The sequence below is a fragment of the Rhinatrema bivittatum genome, chromosome 7, assembly GCF_901001135.1.
Source record: "Rhinatrema bivittatum chromosome 7, aRhiBiv1.1, whole genome shotgun sequence".
NCBI classification, from domain to species: domain Eukaryota; kingdom Metazoa; phylum Chordata; class Amphibia; order Gymnophiona; family Rhinatrematidae; genus Rhinatrema; species Rhinatrema bivittatum.
This window is the reverse complement of record NC_042621.1, coordinates 311,192,249-311,203,344: the sequence shown is the minus strand read 5'-3', so window position 1 is coordinate 311,203,344 and position 11,096 is coordinate 311,192,249. Positions and strand designations below refer to the sequence as shown.

Genomic DNA, 11,096 nt, shown 5'->3' with positions numbered 1-11,096 from the left:
AAACACGAGGAGCTTCACCTTGTTTCTATTTTATACAAGGGGCAGCATATTTTGACTCAGATTTTTCTGTTTATTTTTCATTTACGACACAAGCCAGCATTTCTATTCAAAAACAATGCCAAATAAATGGATCTTTATTTTCCTTGTAACCTTTTCAAAACTTTGACACAAGCGCACACACAAAAAAAATTATTTTGGGCAGTTTTCTATCAACTGAAAACGATATTATCTCTCAAATCAGAAAATCAAAGGTGCTAGGCGAGGTCCAAGAAAAGCCAACTCCAAAATAGTAAACCGAGATGGTTTGGAAGAAAGGACTCGGAGCCTAGAGCTCTGTCTGTCTGGGGGAAAGCAGAGCCGCGGTGCGGGAGACAAAGGTGCCCGGGCTCTCGCACTTTCAGAGGAGTCCGGAGCGCGCCCGCGCAGCGCTCCGGACTCCACTTCTCGCAAAAGAAGATTTCGCACTCGCTGCCTCTTCTATTTTATTTCTGCAAACTAACGGGAAAAAACATCCAAAGGGAAGGGACGAATGGCAGGAAGCTGCCGGGGAGTTCACGGCTCGGGCTGCGCCCAGCACCGCGCTTTTCTCTTCCTCCACCTTCTCCCATTCGCCCTGATAAATTCAGGGCTTTGGGGTTTTCAGTTTGGTGAAAGGAGAGAGAAGGAAGCGGAGCCTGGGGAGGAGAAGGTGAGACCCCCGGAGCGGGCGCCCAAAAGCAGGCAGAGAAATGCCAGGAGCAAGGCTTTTATTTCACTTTTCAGCACAACATTCACGGGGACAAATCATTTGCAAACGAATAATGTTGGGTGGTGGAAGCGGGGGAGCGGAGCAGAGCTGGGGAGCCCCCCTCGGAAAACGCTGCTTCGTAAAACGAGTCCCCATGTCTCTCGCAGGAGGCGGCTCTGATTGTCCTGCACTTAAATCTGCGAGCAAGAAATAAAATAGGAAAGCCGCGGCCCCTTCTGCTCCGCCGGAAGGATTCTCCTCAATATTGCACACTCCAAAAATACAATTATTTTTTTTTTTACAAAAGAATAAAAAGACAAGAAAAGAAAGAAAGTGTAAAAAAAAAACAAAAAAACCAAAACAGTCCGAGTTTCTGTCGGCCGGGCGCCTCTCACACCGGCCGCAGCAGGGGCACCGCGCCGAGCGCCGGCTGCGAGTAGTAGACGCCGGCGTGCGGGAAGGTTAGCGCCGGGCCGCCGTCCGAGCCCGGCGAGCTCTCGTGGTAGAGGATGGGCACCCGCACGATGCGCTGCGCCGCCGCCTGGCTCAGGTTGGCCGCCTCCAGCTCGGCCGCCAGCTGCCGCTTCCACTTGTTGCGCCGGTTCTGGAACCAGATCTTGACCTGCGTCTCGGTGAGGTGCAGGGAGGCGGCCAGGCCGGCGCGCTCCGAGCTGCTCAGGTAGCGCTTCAGGTCGAAGGTGGACTCCAGCTGGAAGACCTGGCTGCGCGAGAAGACGGTGCGCGTCTTCTTCTTGCGGCAGGGCTTCTTGTCCGGGCTGCCCTCCGGCCTCTTGCGCCACTCCTCGCCGCTCTCCTCCTTCCGGGCCTCCTCGGGCTCGCTCTCCTCCAGGACGATCTCCTCGGGGCTGGCGGCCTCCCGCTCCTTGGACTCCTCGGGGCTGGCTTTCAGCTGCTGCAGGGGGTCCGGGGAGTCCCTGTCCGCCCCGGAGGCCGGGGACGAGGAGCCCAGCAGCAGGGTCTTCTCCGGAGCTGCAGGGGAGAAGAGGCATCAGAGTCACCATCGGGACCACCCCCTCCCCTCCACCTTCCATTAAAAACAATGCAGGTGCTCCCTGCAGCCCCCCCCCCCCTGCCCCTGCCCCTACCTGGCGTGCGGAGTCCGGAGCCCAGCGCGTACGGGTACCACCAGGCCGGGCTCCTCTCCAGGTAATGGGCCGGCAGGGCGAACCTCGGCGCCGCGGGCAGCTCCAGGCGCGGGAAGGGCAGCTCGGCCAGGGAGGAGAGGGCGAAGGCCGGCGCGTCCAGAGCGCCCTTCAGCGGGGTGAGGAGAGCCTTGGGGGGCCGCGAGGAGCCGCGGGGGGGGCTCGCAGGTCAGCAGGCTCCTGATGGAGAAGGGCGAGTCCTTGGCCGGGGCGCTGGAGCCGTCCTGGGCAGTCTCAGGCATGGCAGAGGCAGGCAGAGGCAGGCAGAGGCAGGAGGCGAGGGGCTAAGAGCGCAGGGCCGGCATCTGGAGGAGGAGGAGGAGGAAGGCTCCCGCGCGCTCCCAGCCTTCTGCTTTGGCTTCAGGCTACAAACGCTCGCCTCTTATTGGCTTTATATAGTCCAATTAGGCAGCAAATGAGCAGAGGGCTATTAGCAGGCAAGGATATTGGCTCGGCTGGGAGAGCAGCAGCACATGACACAGGTCGGGCGCAGGCAGCAGCAGCTCTGCACCGCTGCCGGGCTGGGGAGAGGCTGCCGGCCGGGGCAGAGCTGGCGAAGGAGGGGAGAGCGAGAGGGAGGGAGGGAGGGAGGGAGAGAGGGAGAGGGAGGCACCTGCTCGCCCTGACACCTTCACTTTCTGGGCAATAAATGCCCGGCTGGAAAAGTATCCAGGAGCAAAGGCCGGATAGCGCCGCATTTACTAAAGCTGCCTGTGCGTTGCGGCGGGGACCCCCGGACACAGCTGCGCCCCCCCCCCCCCTACATTTCCCGGCCCAGCTGGACCTGGTTTGGATCTGCGCTGGGCTCAGGGCAGGGCCCCCCGGACCCCAGCCTCACCCCGCATCCCCGGGCTCCTCTCCGGGGAGTTTTGCCTCTAATTTCCCGGGCGCGTGATTGACTCCTGCGGTTGCGACCGTAAAAGCAGAGCCGGGGTCCGCAGATTGAGCGCTGGCTTTGCATATACAAGAGCCTTTACTGCTAAGTGGCTTTTTTATTTCCAAAGTGTGATGGCAGGGAAGGGACTGTATTCGGCATAATCTCCGCGCAGAGAAGAAGGAGACGCGAACCCAGCACAATAGACGGGGAAATGTGCGAGGCCGAGGAAGGCAAAAATAATAATAATAATAATAATAATAATAATAAAGTCTGCGGCTGGGAAGATGGCGAGGTCACTGCCCTATCAGCTGCTGCCCTGTCCAGCCTTTCCTCTCTATTCCGCCGCTTTCGTTGTACCGCTAATTTCCTGCACTTTCCCGTCGGTGTTCCGAGAATTTTCGGGCGCTGAACGGCAGAAGAGCCGAGCCCAGCCCGTCCCAACAATTTCCCGCAAACGAATTCTCCTGCTCGGGGAAGATTGAGTTCAACCCTGCAAACTCCAGCGGCCCCGGTGCAGAATGAAGAGCCAATCTGTTCTCAAATAACCCAGCCGAACTGCTAGATCTGCCTGGAAAGGGTCGCATCCTAAGCCTGCGATGCTAGAATAATTCGTTTATTTATCGCGCTCTGTCTGCTTCACGCCTTTTCGTTTCGGATTTGTTTTGGGTTTTTTTTTTTTGTCTCTTTGCATGAAACCCAGGGCTGGAGCCTCTGATCTGCAGGGGCCCCAGGAGTCGGCTTTTCCTTGCCTTTCTTCGGCACGGCAGAGATTCGTTTCCCCTGCTCGGAATATTTACTGCAGGGACAGGAAAACATGGAAGTGAAAGCGAGAACAGCACCTGTTAAGCCGCAAATGTCTTGCTGTCCATTCTGGGGAAAGCGGTTGAGTCTGACTTGTAGTTAAACAGGAAAATCTCATTCCGCCACATTCAGAATGGAGACAAATCTTTTGCAGAATCCCAGGAACAATTCCTTCTGTGCAGTAAATAACTGCAGCTTTAATATTTAATCTTAATTTCAGGCAGCCTTCCAGGGCTTAAGCCACCAGCAGAAAGGCTCCTGCTCCCATCTCCCCTAAAATATATTTTTTTTCATTTATTTTAAACCAAACACTGTCAGGCTAAACGAAACTGCAAATACTAAACCTGCAGATAAAACCCCACATTAATTAAGCACTAATAAAAGGCAGCTCGTAATGTGCCTTCTGCATTAAGGGACTGGTTAAAGGAGGTCCCGGATAGCAGGACGAGAGGCGCCATCTGCTGGCCGGCAGCAGCATTACACGACGAGCCCGCCGTCAGCAGAAGTGCACGCGAGACGGAGCAGCTGAACGTGCAAAGTGCGCAGGAGGAGGGCGCGCACTGCATGCGTGCATTTCTGTACAGAGGAATGCACGCGTGCATTTCTGCACGGAGGAATGCACGCGTGCATTTCTGCACGGAGGAATGCACGCGTGCATTTCTGCACGGAGGAATGCACGCGTGCATTTCTGCACAGAGGAATGCACGCGTGCATTTCTGTACAGAGGAATGCACGCGTGCATTTCTGCACAGAGGAATGCAAGCCAAGGCTTTCAGACCGCCCTGGAAGCCACCGTAACGGAGACTTTCCAGTCCCGTTGGCTTTCTGAAACCTTTCTCCTGCAATCGGGCGGAAGAGGGCAGAATCCACTTTCAGCCCGGCCAGGGTGGGACTGGGGGGCACTGACCAGGCACTTTACAGCCAGGATTCAGTGGGAGAGAAGCTGGAAGGTCCAAGGAAAGAAATCAGGATAGCAAAATCTCAGCAGACCAGAGGAAAAGCCAAGTGCCAAAACATTTTTTCAGACACAGCAGGGAAAGGAGAAAGGCGGGAGGTAGCATTGTAAGACTGAAAGGAGATATGGAGCAAAGGCTGGAGACAGGTGAGAAAATAGCAAACATATGAATAAATACTTCCGCTCAGCTAGAGGACCTTGAAGGAGAGCATTGCTGCTTGGCAAAAGCCCTGCTGGGGGTGGGGTAGATGTCAGTCCAGTGACAGAGGGGAGTGTTTTGGGCTCATGGGGCTGGATGAGCTGCATCCCAGGATACTGAGGGAGCTCGGGGATGTGCTGGCGGGAGACGAGAAATTGTGCTCCCACCTATCTAAAGAGGCAGCAGGGTGCAGGCTGGAAACCACCTCGCTGGTGGGAGAATGAATGCAGAGACTGCAGAAGGAAAGGATTGACCTAGGCAGAATACAAATACTTTAAATAAATATCTTCTGTGCAATGAGCTACAGCATCCAAGGCAACTTGCTTGAATGAATCTGATTGATTTTTTTGATTGGGAAGCGCGCTCGTGATTTATCTGGATTTCAGCAAAGCTTTTGCTATTGTTTCACGTATCATGGGAGTGGCTCCCAAGGTCCTGGAATGGATCACAAATTGGTTGACAGACAGAGAGCAAATGAAATTAGGGATGTGAATCGTTTTTGAACGATCGTCAGGGGCATTTGCATTGTATCGTTAAATAGGGCGCGGGAATTATTTGGGGGAGGGCGGAAAAACCGGCACACAAAACAGCCCCTAAACCCACCCCGACCCTTTAAAACGAACCCTTTTCCTTCCCCCACCCTCCCGACTCCCCCAAAAACATTTCACAGGTACCTGGTGGTCCAGTGGGGGGCCCGGGAGCGATCTCCCGCTCCCGGGCCCTCGACTGCCACTAATCAAAGTGGCGCCGATGGCCCTTTGCCCTTACCATGTGACAGGGTATCCGTGCCATGGGCCGGCCCCTGTCACATGGATGGCTGTGGGTGGTACCATCTCTCACCTCGGCCCAGGGCCCACACATCAACAAGTCATAAATATTTGGTTCAGTTCATCTGACTCATCAGCCCTGAAAACCATCTCTGGAACTGGTATCTCCCCAACATCCTCATTAGTAAACACGGAGGCAAAGAATTCATTTAGTCTTTCTGCAATGGCCTTATCTTCCCTAAGAGCCCCTTTAACCCCTCGGTCATCTAATGGTCCAACCGACTCCCTCACAGGTTTCTTGCTTTGGATATATTTAAAAAAGTTTTTATTATGAGTTTTTGCCTCTACGGCCAACTTCATTTCAAATTCTCTCTTCGCCTGTCTTATCAATGTTTTACACTTAGCTTGACAATGCTTATGTTTTATCCTATTTTCTTCAGATGGATCCTTCTTCCAATTTTTGAAGGAATTTTTTTGGCTAAAATAGCCTCTTTCACCTCACCTTTTAACCATGACGGTAATCGTTTTGCCTTCCTTCCACCTTTCTTAATGCGCGGAATACATATGGTTATTTCTTTTCTCCATTTCAAATTCCCCCCTTACCCTTCTCTTCCCCATGATTATAAAATGAATTATGGCCCGGCTCCATTATTAATTAGATTTTTGTTACCTTTTAGGTATATAGCAGTTTTTGTATTTTTAATTTTATTTTAATTCCATTTTATTTTAATTTAATTTTTTATTTTTACTTTGTAAACCGTTTTGACAAAAAAACCTTGCTTTGAAAAACAGTATACAAATACTTTCAAATAAATAAATAAAAATAAATATGGACTGCACCTCTAGGATTGTATTTTTAAACAATGTCCATGCCTGTTGAACACTTTTAACCTTTGCAGCTGCACCTTTCAGTTTTTTTCTAACTATTTTCCTCATTTTATCAAAGTTTCCCTTTTGAAAGTTTAGTGTTAGAGCTGCAGATTTACTTATTGTCCCCCTTCCAGTTATTAGTTTAAATTTGATCATGTTATGATCACTGTTGCCAAGTGGCCCCACCACCGTTACCTCTCTCCCCAAATCCTGCGTTCCACTTAGAATTAAGGGGCAGATTTTATAACATTGGGTGTGCAGCCACGCGCATGTTAGAAAACCAGGAGTCGGAGCGCGCAAGGAGGTGCACTCCAGTGCAAACTGAGCAGGCCGAGCCCTCGGGGAGCCCTGCTGGCTTTCCCCATTCCCTCCGAGGCTTCTCCGAAATCAGAGCGGCCTCGGAGGGAACTTTCCTTCTTCCCCCACCTTCCCCTCCCTTCCCCTCCCTGTCCCCCCCCCCCCCCCCCCCCCCCCGCAGTCCTAAAGAAAACCCTCCCGTACCTTTGTTTTGGAAGTTACGCCTGCCAGTGCTCGATCCCCCTGTGCCAGAGTCCTCGGCCACGCCCCCGGACCGTCTGCCCCGCCCCGTCCCGCCCCCTGCCCCGGGACATACGCGCGTCCCGGGGCTTTACGCGTGTCGCCGGGCCTTTTGAAAATGGATCCAGTGCGCATAACCCCCCTACGTGCGTAAATCCTCCTGGATTTACGCGCGTAGGTCTGTGAAAATCTGCCCCTATTTATTTGTTTATTGTTTTTTTGTGCACCGACATTCATTTGTACATATCACATCTGTTCACGGTAATGGACAAATGCCAATTAAAACATTTGCAATTCCAAATTTTAAAAGGAAATTATAAATACATAATGTCAAAATATTTTAAAATTAGCTATAAATAACATAAAATATAATACTAAAACTTAAATTAAAATTATTAAGACAGAGAAACTAAAAGAAATCAGAATAAGTTATTGGAAGTCTTGATAAAACAGCCGTTTTTACTCCTTTCTTAAAACCTTTAATGTTAGATTCCTTCCTGAGGTCTTGTGGCAGGGAGTTCCACAATCGGGGCACGGCTGTCGATAGTGCTCTTTCAAGTACTGTATTCAGATGTGCAGCTTTTACTGATGGAATTGGAAGCAGCCCAGTACTGGTTGATTGTGTTGTTCTTGAGGGAATATGAAAATATAATGATTTATTATTATTTATTTAGGTTTTTTATATACCAGCATTCATGACCAGGTCACATCATGCTGGTTTACATTGAAAGAAGGGGTGCATAGAACAGTAAAACTAAACTTGTGCAAAGGGGAAGCAGTTACAAAAAACCAAGGGTAGAATAACTAGGAGAGAAACATAGGAACAGTGGGGAGTAAAAAGAATTGTAAGGGGAAAAAATAAATAACTTAATGAATATTTACAGTATTATTACAGGAGTTGGATGTGGTTATGAGTTGTCTGGGAAGGCTTGTTTGAAAAGCCAGGTCTTCAATCTTTTGCGGAAAGTTGGTAGGCAGCTGTGATGCTGCCTACCAACTGTGAACCTACCAATGGTTCACAGCATCGAATGATGCCGTGAACCATTCGACTTTGTTGTTATAAAGTGATTTATGAATTAAAGACAGAGCCTTGTGTTGAATTCTGTAATCAATGCCCCTAAATCTAAAATAGCTCCCTCTCTTGGTTCCTGAACCAATTGCTCCATGAAGCAGTCATTTATTACATCCAGGAACTTTATGTCTCTAGCAAGTCCTGATGTTACATTTACCCAGTCAATATTGGGGTAATTGAAATCTCCCATTATTATTGCACTGCCAAATTGGTTTGCTTCCCTGATTTCTCATAGCATTTCATCATCTTTCTGACCATTTTGTCCAGGTAGACAGCAGTATACTCCTATCACTATACTCTTACCCAACACACATGGGATTTCTACCCATATAGATCTACTGAGCATTTAGTCTCTTGTATGATCTTTATCCTGTTGGACTCTATACCCTCCCGGACATAAAGTGCCACACCCCCACCAAGTTGATCCTCTCTATCATTGCAATATAATTTGTACCCTGATATAGCACTGTCCCATTGGTTATCTTCCTTCCCTTAAGTCTCTGTGATGCCAATTATGTCAATCTCATCATTTGCTGCTATACACTCTAACTCTCCCATCTTACTTCTTAGACTTCTGGCATTGGCATACAGACATTTCAAAGTGTGTTTTTTGTTTGTATTAACAACCTGCTTTTCAGTTGATAGGGATAATTCGGAAATCATTAGCTTTGGTGATTTTTTACATATAGACACATGGACTACTTTTGCTTTTAATGGAACCTCACTGTCGGGATGCCCTAAGTCTCCTGTTTCATTAGTATCCTTCAAGGATACATTTCTCCTAACTATGCACTGCTGAGTGAATTTCGGCTTTCCCCCTTCTAGTTTAAAAGCTGCTCTATCTCCTTTTTAAAAGTTAGCGCCAGCAGCCTGGTTCCAACCTGGTTAAGGTGGAGCCCATCCTTTCCCCAGTTCCTAACAAAACTAAATCCCTCTTCCTTGCACCATCGTCTCATCCACGCATTGAGACTCCGGAGCTCTGCCTGCCTCTGGGGACCTGCGCGTGGAACAGGGAGCATTTCAGAGAATGCTACCCTGGAGGTTCTGGATTTAAGTTTTCTACCTAAGAGCCTCAATTTGGCTTCCAGAACCTCCCTCCCACATTTTCCTATGTCGTTGGTGCCCACATGTACCACGACAGCCGGCTCCTCCCCAGCACTGTCTAAAATCCTATCTAGGTGATGCGTGAGGTCCGCCACCTTCGCACCAGGTAGGCAAGTTAACAGGCGATCCTCACGCCCACCAGCCACCCAGCTATCTACATTCCTAATAATCGAATCACCAACTATGACGGCCGACCTAACCCTTCCCTCCTGGGCAGTAGCCCTGGGAGACTCATCGTTAGTATGCGAGGACAACGCACCACCTGGAGAGCAGGTCCTTGCTACAGGATCCTTTCCTGCTATACCACGGTGAAGTTCTCCAGCCAGAAGACCTTTCTGATCCAAGACATAAAGGTCTGTAGGAATCCAGTGCTGCCAGACTGGATTTGGGATTTGGCTACTATATCCCTGAAGGTCTCATCTATATACCTCTCTGTCTGCCTCAGCTCCTCCAGGTCTGCCACTCTAGCCTCCAGAGATCGGACTCGTTCTCTGAGAGCCAGGAGCTCTTTGCATCGCATGCACATGTACAACTTCTCACCAGTGGGTAAAAAATCATACATGTGACACTCGATGCAAAAGACTGGGAGGCCCCCCTCTTGCTGCTGGACTGCTGCCTTCATCTTAATTTTGTTGAGTTCCTAGTTAAGTTTATGTTACGGTCCCGGGTCGTGCCCCGGTCCCTCCACCTACCTCGGGGCCGGCCCGGGCCGCAGGAACTCATCTTCGGCCGTCCAGGCCTGACATGGCTTTCACCGCGGCTCTCCCTTCACGAGGGAGACGCCGCCACCCCGACACGCTAGGCTCCGCCCCCTAGGCACACGCGCGTGGGGGGGCTTGGGTCTTAAAGGGGCCAGCGCGGGAAAGCAGGGGGACGGCCTTCAGATGACGTCAGACGCTGCAGGGTATTTAAACCCTGCAGCTTGGTCAAATCCCTGCCTTGCAAGGAGGTTCACTCAGTCCCCTGAGTTGCTAGTTGCTGCTTCAGATCTTGGATCGTCTCTTCTACTTCTGGCTTCCGACCGTCCATTGACCGTCTTTGCTTCCGCTCCTGGTTTTGGTTTGGACTTCTGGCTTCTGACCCGGCTCTGTCCATTGACTCTGTTTCCAGCTTCCGCCCCTGGTTTGACTTCGGACCTCTGACTTCTGGCTTCTGACCCTGCTTCGTTCCTGGACTCCGACTTCTGTTCCCTCCGTCTCTTCAGGATCCGGTACTTGCTGGCCCAGAAGGATTCTCCTAAGTTCCAGTGGCTCGGGCTCTCACGGGCTCCTCCCGGGGGAGCCGCGGGCTTCCGAGGGTGAAGACTCTTCCAGCCTCCTGGGCCCAGCCGTCCTTCGTCCATCTCTTCGGCCGCTTCCTGGATCCTTGGTCGCATAGGGTCCCACCTAAGTCCAAGAGGTCCGGGTCCCTACGGGCTCCTCCTGGGGGGACCTAGGACTTCCAGCGGTGAAGTCTTCTCCGGAGTCTCTCAGCAGCGCCACCTCCCGGCTGCGACGCTCAATGTGGGTCCCTACAGTGCAACATCTGCAGTCTCAGCCAGCCCAAGGGTCCACGATCATAACAGTTTAGGTTACTAAGGGAGTTGGAATTAGAGTACTTTAAATTTAAAGGTGTCCTATAAGGGGATGATTCAATTGTCAAAAAGGGCTGGTACAATAGCATGATTTAGATAAGAGCCTGATTGATTTTTAATGAGAAAGTGTCTATTGCCTAAAAATCAAGGGTTGAGCTGGGGTGGGTGGGAAAGACAGACTCTAGAATTAACCCCCTCTGACTTGCTTATTATCTCAGATACACACAAACTCTAAAAAATATATCCCACTACTTCACCTTTCTCCAAACTTTATTAAGTCCAAAGATTTCACAAAGCTATACTTACCAATCCTCTTCAACCAACATTAAGTTGATCTTCACTGAAAGGATTGAAAGGTTTGAGATTCGCACACCTAACGGCACGTGCTTCCGGTCCTCTTCTACTGCAAAGGGTGCGGGGCCTCTGGAAGCTGGGGCTGTGGAGTTCAAAG

The 11,096-nt window shown here is 50.7% G+C and overlaps 1 protein-coding gene across 1 annotated transcript; it reads right to left on the bottom strand.

The window, feature by feature from the left end:
* Positions 1 to 1,098: 1,098 nt before the first annotated feature.
* HMX3 (H6 family homeobox 3) lies at positions 1,099 to 2,209 on the bottom strand. The gene is given in 3 exon segments (XM_029608090.1): positions 1,099 to 1,717; positions 1,834 to 2,041; positions 2,043 to 2,209. Coding segments are annotated over 3 exon segments (897 nt in total). The 5' UTR covers positions 2,133 to 2,209; the 3' UTR covers positions 1,099 to 1,118.
* Positions 2,210 to 11,096: the final 8,887 nt, after the last annotated feature.